Source organism: Halichoerus grypus, chromosome 11, assembly GCF_964656455.1.
Source record: "Halichoerus grypus chromosome 11, mHalGry1.hap1.1, whole genome shotgun sequence".
Classification (NCBI taxonomy): Eukaryota; Metazoa; Chordata; class Mammalia; order Carnivora; family Phocidae; genus Halichoerus; species Halichoerus grypus.
In genome coordinates, this window is record NC_135722.1 from 14,248,917 (window position 1) to 14,269,386 (window position 20,470).

At 41.2% G+C, this 20,470-nt stretch overlaps 1 protein-coding gene across 5 annotated transcripts in view; it reads left to right on the forward strand.

Annotated features, from left to right (window-relative positions):
• The first annotated feature begins 2,880 nt into the window (after positions 1–2,880).
• Positions 2,881–20,470, forward strand: part of FNBP4 (formin binding protein 4) — a 34,321-nt gene continuing 16,731 nt past the window's right edge. The window contains exons 1-13 of one of the 5 annotated variants that reach the window (XR_013442338.1): positions 2,881–3,170; positions 4,095–4,187; positions 6,470–6,606; positions 7,163–7,349; positions 9,023–9,170; positions 9,314–9,434; positions 10,821–11,162; positions 12,097–12,307; positions 16,500–16,621; positions 17,486–17,590; positions 19,174–19,307; positions 19,628–19,730; positions 20,295–20,431. Coding sequence is in view for 4 of the 5 variants with exons in the window: in XM_078058007.1 (XP_077914133.1) it covers positions 2,942–3,170; positions 4,095–4,187; positions 6,470–6,606; positions 7,163–7,349; positions 9,023–9,170; positions 9,314–9,434; positions 10,821–11,162; positions 12,097–12,307; positions 16,500–16,621; positions 17,486–17,590; positions 19,174–19,307; positions 20,295–20,470 (2,005 nt within the window). In the remaining variant the exon portion in view is untranslated. Of the gene's footprint in view, positions 3,171–4,094; positions 4,188–6,469; positions 6,607–7,162; positions 7,350–9,022; positions 9,171–9,313; positions 9,435–10,820; positions 11,163–12,096; positions 12,308–16,499; positions 16,622–17,485; positions 17,591–19,173; positions 19,308–19,627 lie in introns of all 5 variants that reach the window. The other 4 variants (XM_078058005.1, XM_078058006.1, XM_078058007.1 and 1 more) reach the window with 4 other exon arrangements.

Below are 20,470 nucleotides of genomic sequence, written 5' to 3' on the forward strand. Positions count from 1 at the left end.
ACTCTTACTACTTATTTCAAGTCTGTATATATTCATGCACCATATTCATTCAAAAATTGAGTGCTTATGTTCCAGAAAGTGCATTTCATAAACACGGAACAAAATGGGCAAATCACTGTTTTCATGGCTTTTGCATCCCAAAACTGGCTGGTTCATTCATAAGAACATGCAACTTTTGATCTCGGGGTCGTGAGTTTAAGCCCCACATTGAGTGTAGAGATTATTAAAAAAACATAAACTTAAGGGACACCGAGGTGACACAGTCAGTTAAGCGTCTGACTCTTGGTTTCTGCTCAGGTCCTGATCTCAGGGTGGAGATATTGAGCCCCAAGTCAGGACCTGCACTCAACACTGAGTCTCCTTGAGATCCTCCCTCCCTCTCTTCCCTTCTGTGTCCTCTCTCTATATAAAATAAATAAATAAATCTTTTTTTTTTTTTTAAAGATTTCATTCATTTATCTGACAGAGAGATAGAGCCAGAGAGCACAAGTGATGGGGGAATGGCAGAGGGAGGAGAAGCAGGCTCCCCGCTGAGCAGGTAGCCTGCTGCAGGACTAGATCCCAGGACTCTGGAATCACGACCAGAGCCTAAGGCAGACACTTAACCATCTGAGCCACCCAGGCGCCCCAAATAAATAAATCTTAAAACAACAACAACAATTTGGGGGCACCTGGTAGGTCAGTCCATAGAGGATATGACTTGTGATCTCTGGGTTGTAAGTTCTCTTGATCTCAGGGTTGTAAATTCAAGCCCCACTTGAGTGTAGAGATCACTTAAAAATAAAATCCTAATGGGGTGCCTGGGTGGCTCCTGTCATGATCCCGGGGTCCTTGAATCCCTGCATCTGGCTCCCTGCTCATCAGGGAGTCTTTCTCCCTCTCCTCCCACTGTGCTCTCTTCTCACTATCTCTGTCTCTCTCAAACAAATAAAATCTTTTAAAAAAATAAAATAAAATCTTAAAAAACAATCTGAGGGATCATTTATACATTATGGATAATGATATACAAGGTTGTGGTGAGAATAAAATACACTTATACTTGATTGTTTTTTGTTTTTTAAGATTTTATTTATTTTGAGAGAGAGAGAGGAAAGTGAGCAGGAATGATGTGGGAAACAAAGGCAGAAGAAAAACTATTAAATTTCCTTACTACCCACAGCCCATTGACAAGTCCTTGAAACAGGCTGAGTGACATTCCTCTAGGGACTCAACTGCCTCAGTGTTAATATTTTGCTAACGGCAAAAGGCAATCCTAGCCTGACCGCCCCCCCCCACCAGCCCCCCGTCACCCCAGGATCCTGTAAGTCTACTTTAATGTATAAGAATTCCTTTGGAAACTTCCTTTATCTCTAAACCCTCCAAGATACGTGCTGGCAATCATCCCCCAAGCATATGGCCCACCGATATACATCTGAGGGGTCTCATGACTAAGGTTTTATTAGACGGTAATAAATGACCTTTTCCCAATAATAGCTAACCCTCTCAAGGTCCTGGAAACCTTGCTTCCAAAATTCCTTAGAGACTTACACTATCCCTTAACCCCTCCCAACTTGAAAGTATATAATGGGCCACTCCTCATGACCCTATTGCAGCTCTTTCTGTCCACGGGTCCTATCCCCGTTCTTGAATAAAATCACCTTTTTGCACCAAAGACATCTCAAGAATTCTTTCTTGGCCATGGCTTCGAACCCTAATAACCTCTTTCCTACATCAGGAACAGGGGGAGGGGCAGACGGAGAGGGAGAAGCTGACTCCCTGCTAAGCAGGGAACCTAATGTGGGGCTGGATCCCAGGACCCTGGGATCATAACCTCAGCCGAACACAGACCCTTAATGGGGACTGAGCCACCCAGGCACCCCTACAACTGTAAAGCGCTTAGACAGTGCCTCACACATAGTAAGGGTTCAATAAATGTTAGGTTTTATTGTATGTTCTAGTAAGAACTGAGCTGCTGGGGATATAAAAATAAATACCACTCAATTTCTTAAGATCAGTTGAGAAGAGGGAAACAGATATAATGGATATAAGGGTAAGACGTCAAGCACTGGGAAGGGGCTCAGCACTGAGATACAAGGTTGAGAGAGAATGCCTGCGCCGGGTCTTGAGGAATGGAGTTTTGCCATGTGATACTGTATTCCAGCTAGTGTTCAACTGGTTGGCTCCACAGGAGGGAAGAAGGGGACCGGGAGGGGACAGTGCTAAAGGAAGATAAATCTTTATAAAGCAGGTTGAGAATATCAATGGGCTAGATTGGGTAAGCTCCTGTATCCCATCGCAACAATTTAGGATTTTTCCTCGTATGCAGTACAACCTCTAGTGATTTTTTCCAGCTGATAAGCAACCCAATAGGAGACATAAAATTTGTGCTCTAAAAAAAACTTACAAAAACATATTTTATTTATTTAGCGTTCAACGTCATACCCAAAGCAAGCCACAATAATCAGGACAAAACTCTGGGAAAGGCCTGAAAAGCAGCACAGCTTCCCAAAGGCCAAAGAAAATGAAAGAAAGAAAGAAAAACAACAACGAACAGCCAGATGAGAATAGGGGCAAGATGGAGGACAAGGGGATAAAGAAAAGACTCCGCAAAAGACGCATGGGTGGAGTCCGACGTAATGTAAAGTCATTCTAACTCAGGCCCTTCCGCGCTATTGGCCTGACTCTCACTCTTTTTCCTTTTCCATTGGCTACTGGCTCCTTCAATGGATCAAAACAGCCAATCGCCTACCACCATGGGTAAAGCCCGCCCTTCCTCCCTGGGGGGGAGTACCAGAATAGCGTAGGGGCCCCAAGGCGCTTGCGCGGGCGCGCGCTCCGCCGGTTAAAAGCAGATTCTCTCAGGAGGCGGTGTTGCGGTGCATGAATATTGATTACGCAGCGCCGCGCGGAGCGCCCGCCCCTCTCGGCTGGCCGACGCTCGCGGCTCGCGCTCGGGCTCGCGATGGGGAAGAAGTCCCGGGTGGTACCCGGCCGCAGGCCCATCCTGCAGCTCTCTCCGCCGGGGCCTCGAAGCAACACGCCGGGCAGGGATCCGGAGCCGGAACCCGACACGGAACCGGACTCGACGGTGGCGGCGCCCAGCCAGCCAGCTCCGGCGGCGCCATCGACGACGACGACCACGGTGACTACTGCCGCCGCGGGCCCGGACGACTCGCCTTCAGAAGGTAAAGGTGTGCGAGGGGCCCCGACACTTAGGTGGGGGCGTCCGAAACTCGAGCTCGGGGCTTGCGGCCTACGGCAGGCCCGTGGGAGGAAAAGAAAGCGGGGCGGGCGGGCTTCCTCCGCATCCGAGGCCTGCTGCGTGGGGCCCGAAGGGAGTACCGCTGTGGGCCCCAGGGCGGCGGAAGGGGCCGGCGGCGCCGTGCGCGCCCGCCCCACTGACCCAGAGGCGCCATCTCTGGTGCAGGGCTTGGCCTGGCATCCCGAGTCTCCTCGACGTGCACCTTCAGCTTTGCGTAACTTACGGGGTATTTGTGAAAGTACGAGCTTCTCGTCCGAGGCCTCGTGACCGGGAACCTGGCCTTTAATACACGTCATGTGCTTTTCCCTTCGTTTTTGTTGAAACCGAGAGGGACCCTTTAGAAGTGAGCAACCCCATTTTATTATGCCAGCCAAAGCGAACGTAACCCCAAATTGGTGGGTTCCCAAGTACTTGTTTGTCCCCAGAATGGTACTTGGATTAAGAGTAACTGTTCAGCGTTGCTACGGGGGCCAGATGCCCGAGAAGCCGCGACCGTTTCAGGCGCTAAAAAATCACGTTGGGTAGTTAATGCGGGGGGAGAAAATGCTGTAGCTGTGTTGTAAAGGCCCAATAGGAGCCCGGAGATTTATTGTGTGTGTGTGTGTATTTTTAAATTTTTGAATTATTTCAGATGTACTTTTACGTACCATAATCATAGTCTTAATGTTAAAGTCACTAGTCACGTGCTTGTTTATCCTCTCCCAATTTGGGTCAGTGATGGAGTTACACACCCTGTTTTCAAATTGGTGAAATTTAGACTTGGAACGTGAAATCGAAGATTGTTTTTTCACCTGTAGTGTTTTCTCTGGTCCACCGGCACACTAGTTTTCTTTTGTTCCTTTTTTAAATCCAGATGAACAGGAAGTGGTGGTGGAGGTTCCCAGAGTTGTTCAGAATCCTCCCAAACCAGTCATGACCACCAGACCTACAGCCGTTAAAGCAACAGGTACAAGTTTTTTTCATGGTTTCTACAAGGTCTTTCTTTCGTTAGGATCAAATTGGGTTTGTATATAAAATATTTTGTTGAATGCTTCAATGTTGCTAACTTATATTTCTCCCATAAAATGGAAATTTAAAATTTTTGAAAATTAAAGTAAAATTTTTGTATCTGAGGGCTTGCTGGCATATACACTTTAACCAAAGTAAAATTTGTTGTTGCTTTTTCTCTGTACCCAAGATACTTTGTACTACTTTGCTTTTAATGCTGTTTTGTAGTTTTCTGGCTCCTCCACTAGCTTGGTGTTTTTTAGAGACATCAAGGATGTCTTTCATTCTGTGCATTTCTTCTCCAGCACAGTGCTTTGATTGGTACCTAGTGAATATTTGTGGAGCTGAAAATTGCTCTTATTAAATATTTTTTAAGCATTAAGGAATATTTGGATATGCAGGAAGTGCCAAGAATGTTAGTTTTCTTTATTCTTTATATAATCTTGAAAGATCAAAATATGTTTTGTACTAAATATAACTGATAATAATTTTATTCTTTTCAGTTTGGAGTTCTCTCTATATTGTATGAATACCCCTGAAATAATAGATGCTTGTTCTTCTCTCCTCCCATTTGCCACTTCAAAAAAAAGTTGTTAATGGGGCGCCTGGGTGGCTCAGTCGTTAAGCTTCTGCCTTCTGCTCAGGTCATGATCCCAGGGTCCTGGGATCCAGCTGCTCTGCGGGAAGCCTGCTTCTCCCTCTCCCACTCCCCCGCTTGTGTTCCTGCTCTCGCTATCTCTCTCTCTCTGTCAAATGAATAAATAAAATCTTAAAAAAAAAAAAAAGTTGTTAAAATATGTTTTTATAATATAGTAGAGCAAGCATATCTAATACCTTTTTTTTTTTAAAGATTTTATTTATTTTAGCAGAGGAAGACACAGCGAGAGAGGGAACACAAGCAGGGGGAGTGGGAGAGGGAGAAGCAGGCTCTCCGCTGAGCAGGGAGCACGATGCGGGGCTCTATCCCGGGACCCTGGGATCATGACCTGAGCAGAAGGCAGACGCTTAACGACTAAGCCACCCAGGCGCCCCGCATATCTAATACTTTTATGCAGAAGAATATTATGGTAATATGCATGTGAAATTTTCTAAGGAAAAATTCAGAGTAGCCTCTGAAATTAGATCAATAGACTACTATGATACTTTATTTTATTTTATTTATTTATTTGACAGAGAGAGACAGCAAGAGAGGGAACACAAGCAGCAGGGAGTGGGAGAGGGAGAAGCAGGCTTCCTGTGGAGCAAGGAACCTGATGCGGGGCTCGATCCCAGGACCCTGGGATCATGACCTGAGCTGAAGGCAGACGCTTAACGACTGAGCCACCCAGGCGCCCTGTGTGAAAAAAATTTTTGAATTATTTTGAGGGGTATATTCTCAAAGATGGGATTATCTAGCTGAAAGAAACTTGAAGAGTTTTGTGGGTCTAGGTATATGTAACCAGATCATTTTCTTTTCTTAAGATTTATATATTTATTTATTTGATAGAGAGAGACACAGTGAGAGAGGGAACACAAGCAGGGGGAGTGGGAGTGGGAGAAGCAGGCTTCCCGCGGAGCAGGGAGCCCGATGCGGGGCTCTATCCCAGGACCCTGGGATCATGACCTGAGCCGAAGGCAGATGCTTAACGACTGAGCCACCCAGGCACCCCAAAAAGATTTTTTTTTTTTTTTTTTTAAAGATTTTATTTATTTGACAGAGAGAGACACAGCGAGAGAGGGAACACAAGCAGGCAGAGTGGGAGAGGGAGAAGCAGGCTTCCCGCCAAGCAGGGAGCCTGATGCGGGGCTCGATCCCAGGACCCCGGCATCATGACCTGAGCCGAAGGCAGACGCTTAACGACTGAGCCACCCAGGCGCCCCCCAAAAAGATTTTAAATTTTAAAAATTTCTTTGTTTCATCTACTAAACCCTGATTGGCTTGCTTGTTTGAGATGGACACAAAGCAACAAATTCTAACATCAAGATTTACCATGTGCTATTTTGACAGAGTATGAAGTTGAATGATTGTGTATTTTGAGAAGGCTCTCAAGCAACTATGTGAATGATTTTATTAGCTCTAAGTGCATAATGTAATTTATACTTCTCTGTGGTAGTTCAGTGATGATTTATTTTGAGGTTATGTTCCAATCTGTATGTAAAGTAAATGTAAACTCTGAAGAACCATGTCATATTTTTTCTTGAGTACTTCCTGGGGCATACTGGCATTGTTATTATTAACATTGTTCACCATTTTGTTTCTAGGAGGTCTGTGCTTGCTTGGTGCATATGCTGACAGTGATGATGATGAGAGTGATGTTTCAGAAAAACCAGCACAGTCTAAAGAGGCAAATGGAAACCAGTCAGCTGATATTGATAGTACATTGGCCAACTTCCTAGCGGTTAGTGGTGCTTTTTGTTTGGGTTTTTAGTTATTGAAGCCACTTTGGGACCTGGATCTCAAGTGGTTAGCCTACTTTTTTGTCAGTCTCAGTGTTTCCCCATCTCCCTTCTTTGCCCCTTCCATCTCTCTTCCTTAGTCCCTCCCCACCGCTCTCTTCTCTTTTTGTAAAGGTTGTAAGGAGGAGAAAAATGGAGAATTAAAGGGTTTGGGGAACTTTTATGTAATTGGAAGGTGAGAGTTTTGATTGGAGAAGCTGAGAACTGATTGTAGAGTTTTTTTGTTTTTTAAGATTTTATTTGACAGAGCACGTGCGCACAAGCAGGGGGAAGGGCAGGCAGAGGGACAAGCAGGCTCCCCACTGAGCAGGGAGCCTGATGTGTGGCTCGATGTGGGGCTCAATCCCAGGACCCTGGGATCATGACCTGAGCCAAATGCAGACACTTAACAACTTAGCCACCCCAGTGCCCCTAGAATTTTTTTTATGGTGATTGTCATTTCTTCAGTTTTCTGGTTTTGAGATTATTAAATAATTTGTTAATGTTTTCATTCTAAAGGAGATTGATGCTATAACAGCTCCTCAGCCTGCAGCTCCTGTAGGAGCTTCTGCTCCACCTCCAACTCCACCTCGACCAGAGCCAAAGGAATCAGCAACATCTGCCCTTTCTTCTGCTACTTCAAATGGAACAGACTCAACTCAGACCCCAGGGTGGCAATATGATACTCAGTGTTCACTAGCAGGAGGTAAGTCTGATCCTTTGATTTTTAAAGAAATCTAAAATGCAATCTTTAAAGGTGTTCTAGGCATTGACATTCCCAAAGATGAAAACCCCTATCCTTTAGCCCCAGACTTTAGGATTCTGGCCTTTTAAGTACACTGTTTAGAAGATGATAAGGAGGACTGTTTTCTCTGAGAATTACTAGGATAGTAATTGTATCTTTTGAAAAATAATTGCAAAAAAAAAAATTGCTTGCCCTTTTAACGGGTTGCAGTTTATGCCAAGTGAGTAGTAAAAGCCATTATTTTAAAAATTCTTTTGGGCTTCAAAATACATTTTTGGACTGCCAGACTACTTTTTTAAGCCATGGTGCAAAGAGGATTTGAGGAGGAGGAGTTGGACCCCCAGGAGACATTTGACAGTGTCTGAAGATGTTTTTGGTTGTCAAAACAGGGGGTGGGAAATTGTTAGTGCATCTAGTGGGCAAAATCTGGGATGCTGAACACTACATAGGACTGCCCCCACTATATCAAAGAATTATCTAGACCAAATGTTAACAGTGCTAAGGTTGAGGAACCTTGTTAGATTGTTAATGGCTTTAGAGCTGACTTGGGATATGAGGTCAGAATTGTGGAGAAATTAGTGCTGCTTTTTTTCTTTTTTTTAAGTTTTTAATTCCAGTATAGCTAACATACAGTGTTATATTAGTTTCAGGTGTACAATATAGTGATTTAACAATTCTTTTCTATCCATCACTCTGTGCCCATCATGATAAGTGCATTCCTTAATCCCCATTACCTATTTCACCTATCCCCACCCCCACCTCCCATCTGGTAACCATCAGTTTGTTCTCTATAGTTAAGAGTCTGTTTCTTGGTTTGTTTGTCTCTCTCTCTTTTTCTTCCCTTTGCTCATTTGTTTTGTTTCTTACATTCCACATGAGTAAAATCATACGGTGTTTGTCTTTCTCTGACTTATTTGCTCAGCATTATATTCTCTAGCTCTGTCTGTCGTTGGAAATGGCAAGATTTCCTTCTTTTTTATGGCTGAGTAATATTCCATAGTGTATATATACCATCCTTCTTTATCTGTTGATGGATACTTGGGCTGTTTCCATAATTTGGCTATTATAAATAATGCTGCTATAAACATAGGGGTGCATATTATCCTTTCAAATTAGTGTTTTTGTATGCTTTGGATAAATACCCAGTAGTGTGATTACTAAATCATAGCGTAGTTCTATTTTTAATTTTTTGAGGAACCTCCATACTGTTTTCCACAGTGGCTACACCAGTTTGCATTCCTACCAACAGTGTAAGAGGGTTCTTTTTTCTCCACATCCTCACCAGCACCTGTTTCTTGTGTTTTTTATTTTAGCCATTCTGACATGTGTGGGGTAATATCTTGTTGTAGTTTTGATTTGCATTTCCCTGATGATGAGTGATGTTGAGCATCTTTTTATGTGTCGGCCATCTGTATGTCATCTTTGGAGAAATGTCTGCTCGTGTCTTCTGCCCATTTATAATTGGATTATTTGGTTTTTGGGTGTTGAGTCGTAGAAGTTTTTTTTTTATATATTTTGGGTACTAACCCTTTATCAAATACGTCATTTGTAAACATCTCCCCCCATTCAATAGGTTGTTTTTAGTTTTGTTGATGAGAATTTTGTGTTTTAAAATTTGTTCTATTTTCTTCTAGTTGGAATTGAGATGGGAGATTGGCAAGAAGTCTGGGATGAGAACACAGGATGCTATTATTATTGGAACACACAAACAAATGAAGTGACTTGGGAGTTACCCCAGTATCTTGCCACCCAGGTACAGGGATTACAACATTATCAACCCAGGTAAGAATAGACTTGAAAAAGAAATTATCTAAGAAGGAAGTCAGAGTCTTTTGTTTTTAATATTTGCCTTCTGTTTCTCTTGCTAAGTATATATGTGTGTGTGTGTGTATGTATATATAGATTTTGTTTTGTTTTGTTTTTAGTTCTGTAACAGGTGCTGAAGGTAATTTTGTGGTTAATACAGACGTGTATACTAAGGAGAAAAACATTTCTGTTTCCAGTAGTAAAAGTGGACCAGTCATAGCCAAGCGAGAAGTTAAAAAGGTCAGTTTTACAACTTCTCTCATTTGCTTATTTCAGATCTAAAGAACTTGACTGTTACTCTGGCACAGATGTAGATGCGTTCTGTTGCTGTCTTAAAACCAGATGTGAAATAGGATAAACTCTGATTCTGAAAGCTTTATTTAATTTAATGTTTATGTTTATACGTAGCATTTATAATAGTTATCCAGTTCAGTGGTTCTTTTGGAACTTTCGAATGCCACAGAGGCTCATTTGGGTCATTGTGAAGGATGTGGGAGCAGCAGGCAGGGCTTCAGATCTTCTTCTCCACTTTAGAATAGCTCTATTTTGGGACCCCCACATAAGATTTTCTTTTTTGGGGGGGAAAAAGATAAACTACCTTAAAAATTAAAAACTATTATTAGTAAAATGAGCATTTCTGTAGTCTCATCAGTAAGACAAAGTAAGTTGTATTCTATAGTGTGTGTGTTGAATTTTAATTTATCCTGAATTTTAAGTGATGGGTTTAAATGGGGAGCATAGTAAAACATACTTTCAGGAGGCGCTTGACTGACTCAAGTCAGTAGGTGGAGCATGCAACTCCTGATCCCAGGGTTGTGGGTTCAAGCTCCACGTTGGGTGTGGAGCCTACTTAAAAATACACACACACACACACACACACTTACAGAATCATTCGGTCTTTATAACTCTAGGAGGGAAGTAGAGCAACTCTTACCCCAATAACTTTACAAAAGTAATTTGTAAAGACGCACTTTAAGTTTAATCACACATTTCATTTTAGAATTATTTCACTTTCCTCTAAATCACTTTTCTAGCATACTACAGAAGAGTGGAGATTTATTCAGTCATATGTTGAGTTGACAAAACTCCGATCTTAATTTTCAAATTCTGCTTCTGCTAACGTGCCTTTAGACGTGGAGAATAGGGGGAAGGATATGTATGAATTCCACCCAGAACTAGGTTCTAGTTCAAACGCTGCTTTCCTAAAGTAACAGTGTTTGCATTATGTTCATGTAAGAAAAATGGTACAACCATATGTACTAACCTGTTGGTAGTCAGTGGTTTTTGAGAATATCCAGTGATTGGGGGTGCCTGGGTGGCTCATTTGGTTAAGCGTCTGCCTTTGGCTCAGGTCACGATCCCAGGGTTCTGGGATTGAGTCCCGCATCGGGCTCCCTGCTCAGCAGGGAGTCCGCTTCTCCCTCTCCATCTACCCTTCCCCCCCTGCTCATTCTCTGTCTCTCTCTCTCAAATAAATAAATAAAATCTTTTAAAAAAAGATTATCCAGTGATTGAAAAATATAGTCCTTTTTGGCATAAACAAATTGAATATATATTCAGGTGAGGGTTTGTTTTTTTTTTGGTCTTTTTTTTTTTAGATAAATGAGACTAATTTATTCTTTATAGGAAGTAAATGAAGGAATTCAGGCTCTCTCAAATAGTGAGGAGGAGAAGAAAGGGGTGGCAGCATCACTGCTTGCTCCTTTGTTGCCTGAGGGAATAAAAGAGGAAGAAGAGAGATGGAGAAGAAAAGTAATTTGTAAAGAAGCAGAGCCAGTTTCAGAAGTGAAGGAAACAAGTACAACAGCAGAAGAAGCAGCAACTATAGTAAAACCACAGGAAATTACATTGGACAACATGGAAGACCCTTCTCAGGAGGATCTTTGCAGTGTTGTTCAATCTGGAGAAAGTGAAGAAGAAGAGGAACAAGATACCCTTGAGCTGGAGCTTGTTTTGGAAAGAAAAAAAGTAAGGTTTTGAAGCTTTTGTTATTGCCTTTCCTCCCTTGCATACTATTAGACTCTGGGATCATTGTGCTCAGTTAACTGCCATTAATGGGATTTTGTTTTTCTTAATCTTTTGTCTAGATATGTTTAAGCTTATGCAGTAAAAACTTGAACTGTGGAGTTATAGTTCTTTTGGTTCCTGATGGTGCTTTTGATAGTTGACGACTAATAAGGACTGATACTACTCTGATTTAAAGATAGCTGAATACAGTGAATAACTTTTATTTAGCTTCTTAACAAATGAGCATTGTAAATTCTTGGTGATAACTTGGTTTTTAACCCAACAGTTTAAGTACGGGTTGACTTCCACTGAGCACCTGTGGGATTGATCACATAGTTAAATGGGCCTTGTAAGATTAAGAGGAACTAATAATGTCATGTGCTTTCCTTTCAAAAAAGATGGTCCACAGGAAACTTTCCTGATGGAGAAATTGATTTTTACCTATTTTCTGCCCTGATTTTTCTTGGAACAGTTTCATCTACTGCTACTTTGAATATGAAACAGAATCTTAATGGGTGTTATAAATAACAGCAGTATCTTCTTGAAGCTTTCCCCATTTTGCAAAATTTGAAGCTATGGAGAGGGACAAGCTAATTTAGGCTTTATCTACAGTGTTCATATATTGGAAAATTTGTTTCTTAGTGGATCTCTAAGACCCATCCCCTTCAAATCAGTATTTGTTCACTACAATCATGAATAAGCATTTACTGGATACTGATAAAAAAATACAAGCAAAATGCTTGGCTCTGATGGGGAAATGTATTAAGAAAAACTTCCTGTCCTGAAAGGTTTTTAATTCTCATAATGTGTGGTTATCACTCTTGGTATTCACAAATGCTTAAATGTTGATAAACAGCTACTGACACTCTTAACTTTTTTGTCGTGTTCATCCTAGGCAGAGTTACGAGCCTTGGAGGAAGGAGATGGTAGTGTGTCAGGGTCTAGTCCATGTTCTGACATCAGCCAGCCAGCGTCTCAGGATGGAATGCGTAGACTTATGTCTAAAAGGGGGAAATGGAAGATGTTCGTTCGAGCTACAAGTCCAGAATCTACCAGTCGGAGTTCTAGCAAAACTGGACGGGAGACTCCAGAAAATGGAGAAACTGGTAATTCGTGTTTTACTTTAAACTTTCAGGGTTGAAAGATATAGAGTAGAAATCCTTTCCCTTTTTTGGTTCCCTCTTCAGCAAAAAGGAGGAGATAACACTTACCCTTTTGTGGAAGTGCTGGAAAGGAAGCTTCCTTTCACTTCTCTCCTTTTCCTACTTCACCTCTAGTGGAGGAGTAAGAGTTAAGATTTGCCATCAATTGGGTTGTAGATTCACTACTGATTGGGGACTACCTCTCCCTCAAAAACAGAAAAGCAAGATTGACTCCTCTTTTTTAAAAAATCCTGCTACAGTAGTCTTGATCTGTATTAAGCCCACGGGCTCTCCTGAGCTCATTGTTTACAGTTGGTAAGCAAGGCAGGCAAGGACCACCTCTGGCAAGCCCAGCCTCATCTCTGCTCTCTCTTTGTGTACAAGTTGCCCAGCCTCTGGTTAATTGTTCAGATGGATAGGTCCTTTCATAAGGACCCAACTTATCTCTGTTCAGGGTAATGTAGAAGAGACCCTGCTGCATCTTTCCAGTCTATTATCAGAACTAGTATCTTGGGATGCCTGGGTGGCTCAGTTGGGTAGCATCTGCCTTCTGCTGAGATCATGATCCCAGGGTGCTGGGATCAAGCCCCAAATGGGGCTCCTTGCTCAGCGGGGAGTCTGCTGCTGCCTCTCCACGGGTTGTACTTTCTCTCTCAAATAAATGAAATCTTTTCTTTTTGTTTTTTAAGATTTTTTTTTTATTTGACAGAGAGACAGCACAAGCAAGGGGAGTGGGAGAGGGAGAAGCAGGCTTCCCGCAGAGCAGGGAGCCCGATTGCAGGGCTCGATCCCAGGACCCTGGGATCATGACCCGAGCCGAAGGCAGACACTCAATGACTGAGCCACCCAGGCGCCCCAAATAAATGAAATCTTTAAAAAAAAAAAGAACTAATACCTTAATCTCCATTTGTCCCTAATTCTGTAGTGGAAAATTAGCAGTAAGATTTGAGCACCAAATCTTAGTTGTGCATACCTAACAGAAGATACCTTTATAGCTATGGTTAAAAAACAACAAATAAAAAACACAGAAATAAGTAAATATAACATCCTTGTTTGAATTTTTTTCTTTTCAATCAACAATATAGAAGAATATGAAGTAGAAATCTTAAAAGTCCCCCTTCGTCTTTTCCCTATTCTCATTCCCTACCCCTGAAGTCTATTTTCTCTTGTCTTTTTTTTTTTTTTAAGATTTTTATTATTTATTTATTTGACAGAGAGAGACACAGCGAGAGAGGGAACACAAGCAGGGGGAGTGGGAGAGGGAGAAGCAGGCTTCCCGCAGAGCAGGGAGCCCGATGGGGGGCTCGATCCCAGGACCCTGGGATCATGACCCGAGCCGAAGGCAGTCGCTTAACCGACTGAGCCACCCAGGCGCCCCCCTATTTTCTCTGTCTTTTATCTAACTATATCCTTCTAGACCTTTTCCTCTATGTTCATTTTCTAGTTGTGTGTGTATGTGTAATGTATACATGTACATATGTAATTTTTGCCATAGATGAGATAACCATATGGATTGTTAGGTGACATGCTTTATTCACTTAAAGCGTTTAAAATTATTGTTTTAACCACTAAATGGTATATATATTTTCATTTAACTTTTCTCCATCAATGGGCATTTAAGTTGTGTTCATGTTTAACTCTTTAAAATAATACTGCCTTTGTATTATCCAGTAATACCTACAAGCCATTCAAATGTGTATTCTTTTTTTTTTTTTAAGATTTTATTTATTTATTTATTTGAGAGAGAGAGAGCACAAGCAGAGAGTGGGCGGGCAGAGGGAGGGGGAGAAGCAGGCTCCCCACTGAGCAGGGAGCCAGATGCAGGGCTTAATCCCAGGACCCTGGGGTCATGACCCGAGCCAAAGGCAGATGCCCAACCAACTGAGCCACCCAGGTGCCCCAATTCTAATGTATTCTTGCAATTGAACACTAAACATGATATGATCTAAAGTTAATATGCATCAGCATATTTGTAACAAACAGTAGTGTTGAATTTAAAAAGCTACAGAAATAACTGTGCTTAAAAGGTCTATCCATGATGAAACTAAAGGAAGGTACTTAAACACCATTGGGGTAGAGATTATTATGTCTGGTGTAGATGTGAAAGCAGAGGCACTGTGAATTTCAGAAGTGCCAGTGATAGTCCTCCGAAATGCTGGGTTGTAGTTACTTGAGTGCTTACTTCATTCTTTATATTTGTTATGATACTTAACAATAAAAACAATAAACATCCCGGTGTATATATATCTTTATGTAGATTTTAATGTCATTATAGTATAGGTTGTTAGAGATATATTGCTAGGTCAAGGGGTATGTACATTTTATTTTTTTTTATTATTATTTTTTAAATTTATTTTGGGGGGTATGTACATTTTAATTTGATAGATCCTAATTGCCCTCTAAAATATTCTAGTTTTGGGGCGCTTGGGTGGCTCAGGTCAGGATCCCAGAGTCCTGGGATCGAGCCCCACATCAGGCTCCCTGCTCGATGGGAGGCCTGCTTCTCCCTCTCCCACTCCCCCTGCTTGTGTTCCCTCTCTTGCTGTGTCTATCAAATAAATAAAAAATCTTTAAAAAAATAAAATATTCTAGTCTTAGGGGTGTCTGGGTGGTTGTTGGTTGGTCATCTGACTTCGGATCAGGTCGTGATTTCGGGGCCCTGGGATCAAGCCCTGCATCGGGCTCCTTGCTCAGTGGGGAGTCTGCTTCTCCCTCTACCTCTGCCCCTCCACCTGCTCATGCTCTCTCTTTCTCAAATAAAATCTTTAAAATATATATATATTCTAGTCTTAGAGCTCTAGTGGTGCTATAAATTGTTAAGTTCTTGTACCTAGCACCAAATGTCAGATGTCTAATATACCGATTAATTGTAAACTAATAAGTGAGAGAGAAGTTGGTTTCAATTTGAAAATGCAGAAGGAATATTAATGATAAAGAGCAAGGCCATTATATGATGAGGTTAAGTACTTAAGATAAACTTTTAGGCTAATAAAATCTATTGAAAGTGATATTAAAAAGTCACATTATTTCTTTAGATGAAGGATTAACAAGAGTCAAGAAAAAACTTAAATTTGGTTATTTTTGTTAAAAAATGACTGATAATCTCATAACAGAATGATTTACATTGTATATGTGGATTAGTTTGGTAAGCAGGTGGTAAGCAGACATAATAGAGTTCATATCTGTACTCCATTTAAGTTGATGGTAAGCCTCTTCTCTTTGAAGATTCCCACTAACAGACATCACCAACCAGAAGAGTAGGTGGGTCCACTAAAGATTGTCCACAGGTCTTAACCAGTTTAGAAATAAAGTTATCAGTTAGTTTAAAATTAGTGTTCCTCTGATTTTGAAAGCCGTTTTTTTCAAAACCCAGTTCATAAAGAACCCTTATATATCCTAGTTTTGATATGTAGCCTTTTTTTTTTTTTAAGATTTTATTTATTTGAGAAAGAGAGAGAGCATGAGGGGGGGAGGGTGAGAGGGAGAAGCAGACTCTCCGCTGAACAGGGAGCCCGATGTGGGACTCGATCCTGGGACTCCAGGATCATGACCTGAGCCGAAGGTAGTCGCTCAACCAACTGAGCCACCCAGGCGCCCGATATGTAGCCTTTATTTTTATTTTTTTTAAGATTTTATTTGTTCATTTGAGACACAGAGCTTCAGAGAGAGCATGAGCAGGGAGAGAGACAGGGAGAGGAAGAAGCAGGCTCCCCGCCGAGCCAGGAGCCAGATGCGGGGCTCAATCCCAGGACCCTGGGATCAGGACCTGAGCAGAAGGCAGACGCTTACCCATTTGAACCATTGGCGCCCCCTGATATGTAGCCTTTAAAAGTAATTAAAGCAGTGGTATTCTGGAATAGAAGATTAGAAAAAATAAACAGATGAAGGAGAAAGGGAAAGCAGAAACTACAGGGTAATGTAAAACAAATTAAGTGTTATTTATAGACATTTTAAGAAAGGTGATTTATAAAGGATAAAGTTTTTTGGCTTTATAAAAACAGTAGGTAAGTCTTTTTTATGGTTTCTTTAATAAGGAAAACAGGCAAAGGGAAAAGAAATAACTTTTTTCAGATATCTCTGCTATAAGGGTAAGAAAATATATATGGGGATGCTATGTTAGTATTGGTCCTTTAGTTTCACGTGGTTTCTTTTGTAGTAATTGGTGCTGACACTTCAGAAAAAATAGATGAGAATTCAGACAAAGAGATGGAAGTAGAAGAATCTCCAGAGAAGATAAAAGTACAAACAGCACCTAAAGAAGAAGAACAGGATTTGAAAGTATGTATATTATTTAATACAGCTTTAAAGGGGGCAACCATTAAAGTACATTTTTTATTAGCAAGTACAGTGATCTTTACTTATCTCCATATACAAATCATTTATGTATAGTTAGGTGAAAAGGTCATATTTCAGGCTGAAACATTGAATTATAAGAGACTCGTTTCAGAGAAATTACCTAGAATTCTAAATGCTTTAATTGCTTTCTTAAAAGTTAAGCCCTCATTGGAAAGCAGTAACAGCTTATGAAATGTAGGCTTCTCTAGTTTGGAAGTACTGAAGAGCCTAAAAGTCACAAATTTAATTCCTGTGTGAACTACTTGTCCTTACACAAAAGTAAATTTGGTTCCAGTTTTATTTCAAGCCTAATATTTTAAGAATTGGACCACGTAAGTATGAGGCTCTTTAAGGATGGTCTGTTGGAAAAACTATTTAGCACATTTTTTTGACCTGAAAGAGTTGACTCAGTCACTGACTAGTTTACAACCATGTGAAAGGGACTGGGAGAATTAATTTTGTTCAGTGTGTAGGTAGTAAAAGCAATTAGTAATGCATAAATGATAGTTTGGACACTATTGGGAGTTGTATCATTTAACATCTATTTACACCTGTTGAATCCTGTGTTGTCTCAGAGTACATATGCATTTAATTTCTCTAGACTTGTCATTATTTATCACCTGTTACGTGAATTAGTTTACTTAGAATCTTGTCTTCTCTACATAACTGTTTAGATGCAGCTGTTCAGAAGGGCAGACCCATTTTTTTTTTAGCATATTTAACAATAAATGAAAGATTTTACATTAATACAGAAAATATTGCTGATTCAATTTTATTTCTTCCTTTTTTTTCTTTCTTGCATTACAGTTTCAGATTGGAGAACTGGCAAATACCCTGACAAGTAAATTTGAATTCCTAGGCATTAATAGACAGTCCATCTCCAACTTTCATGTGCTGCTCCTACAGACTGAGGTAATTTAGCCATTTTTGGTATAGTTGGTTTTTGAGTAAAGTGCTGTATGTGTGAGGCATTTGTTTTACTTGTTCTATTTATTTATTTTTTGAGGCTATGTTAGTATTGGTCCTTTAGTTTGACATGTATTAGTTTTATTTTTTAAAGATTTTATTTATTAGGGAGAGTGAGAGATCACGAGCAGGGGGGAGGGGCAGAGGGAGAAGCAGACTCCCTGCTGAGCAGGGAGCCCGATGCAGGACTCGATTCTAGGACCCTGGGATCACGACCTGAGCCGAAGGCAGACACGTAGCCGACTGAGCCACCCAGGCGCCCCGTCTTACTTGTTTTAATCCTAAATTTAAATTTTTAACATTGGTGCATATTTGAACCATCAGCCCAGGAAATAAAACTGTATTAGCTAAAACAAAATATTAATTATGAAGATAAATACTGAGATTCTGTGTGTGTTGATACCACCTTCAGTGGGCATATATTTTATTAAAAAAAAAATTTGGAGGGGGCACCTGGGTGGCTCAGTCAGTTAAGCATCCGACTCTTGATTTCAGCTCAGGTCATGAACTCAGGGTGGTGAGATTGAGACCCACATCAGGCTCAGCGTTCAGCATCAAGTCTGCTTGTCCCTCTCCCTTCTTCCACTTGTTCTCTCTCTTCTCCTCTCCCTCAGAGAGAGAGAGAGGGGGGAAGAAAGAAAAATCTTTCTTTTAAATGTAAGCTCTATGCCCAACGTGGAGCTCGAACACAAGGCCCTGCGATCAAGAGTCACATGCCCCACGGGCTGTGCATGGGCATATATTTTAATGTAGACCTGTTTTCTAACAAAATTCTATTGATAGTGATCAGATGAGGCCATGTAATGTTGAAAGACTTTATAAGTGCTACAGGATTATAAATCTATTTAAGAAGAAAAGTTCTGAGGGCACCTGGGTGGCTTAGTTGGTTGGGCATCTGCCTTTGGCTCTGTGATCTCGGGGTCCTGGGATCGAGTCCTGCATTGGGCTCCCTGTTCGGCAGGAAGTCTGCTTCTTCCTCTGCACCTCTCCCTGCTTGTGCTCTCTCCCCTCACCCCCAAGTAAATGAATAAAATGTTTAAAAAAAAAAAGAAAAGTTCTGAGTCCTATTTGTAACCTGTATAGTTTACAGCATGGCAGGTTACAATTAAGGAACCTCCTGTAGGAAACTGACTTCCCTAAGGACTGAACTTTTGTTTTTGATGAAGAACATTACTGAATTGAATGAACTATCTACCAAGCAAAGGTAAAATTGCTAGGGAATTAATATAGTCCAAAAGGGAAAACAAAACTGCTACTCATTTTCACAGATACTGGAGAGTTGGCAGTGTAGAAAGTACTGGAGTCCAGTCTAGTTTTTCAGAACTCTGCAGAGCAAACAAGAATTTTTATGAAATTAAGATGGGATTTCTTTTTTCTTTCTTTTTTTGGGGGGGGGGTCTTCTCTCTTTTTGTGAGAATACAGTAATTGATACAGTAATACAGTATGGACCAGAAGACATTTTTCTTTTATTTCTGCCTCCTGACATAACAAGAAATCTTTAACTTATTTCTCCATTTCTTGATTCTAGACTCGGATTGCAGACTGGAGGGAAGGGGCTCTTAATGGAAACTACCTTAAACGAAAGCTTCAGGATGCAGCAGAACAACTAAAACAGTATGAAATAAACGCCACTCCTAAAGGCTGGTCCTGCCACTGGGACAGGTACGCACTCTTCTCCCCTTTTCACCTTTCACCTTTGACATCTCAGACATGATTTGTGATCACCACCACCTGACGACATGACAGCCTGTCTGGAGACTGAGAGCAGCTGCGGTTAGCGGTGCTGGGCAGGCAGAGCACCGCAAGCACTTACAGAGTTTGGGCCAGCCACACGGAGAAACAAAAGCAATGTTTAAAGTGTTCCATGTAACGGATTTTTTCCCAAGATGGACAAAGCTGGTTTTTACTCTCCAGAGTGTTGTTGCACGGAGTAGGGCGGGCTTGGGGGTTAAGCGCATGCGAGAGCTCTGTGCGCTTTACAGGACCTCTGGAAGCAACTACTCCTGATTAACCTCGGTGAAGTTAAGGAAAGCTTCGTGCCTGAAGATGTGAATGAAGAACAAGATTACTATCTTCTGCCAGCAGGTCAGATGAAAACATTTCTTTTTATATTTGGCTTTTCTTGATTTTTTTTTTCGTTATTTGAAATCTTTGCTCTTTTATTTTTCAGCTCCAGAACCTCTCCCTCTCTTTAGCTTTCACTGTGTTTGATATCAAGAGTATGAAATGTGAATTCCACGGTCCAAGAGGGGAAGAGTCACCTTTCGCAAACTTCGTTGTTCTCTTCTTTGGAAGGGAAATTAGTGTTCTAGGAGATTGAGTCCCTTCGTTAATGAAACTTGAAACCCTGTTAAGCATTGGCAAAAAAAAAAGAAAAGAAAAGTGTGAGAGGTGTTTCCTAAGTCATCTGTTGGAATGAGAGGGCTCAGGGCTGTATTCACAGAGCTGCTGGCAGTGCAAATAGCTTTGAATTATCCTTGGTTCTTCATCCTCAATTGTCAAAGCTCTTTGTTGCCTTTGTGAATAGCAGTCCATTAAGAAGAGGTTCGTCCCTGTGAGAGCAGACTGCTGTCCTGGGACAGGACCAAATGGAAGTGTCTTTGTAGGAGAATGGGTCTTAAAACCTGTGTTTTCTTTCTTGTAATTTAGGGATCATAGACGATATTTCTATGTAAACGAACAGTCGGGCGAGTCTCAGTGGGAGTTTCCAGATGGTGAGGAGGAGGAGGAAGAAAGCCAAGCACAAGAAAGTAGAGACGAGACTCTTCCTAAACAGACCTTGAAAGACAAAACTGGGACTGATTCAAATTCTGCAGAATCCTCTG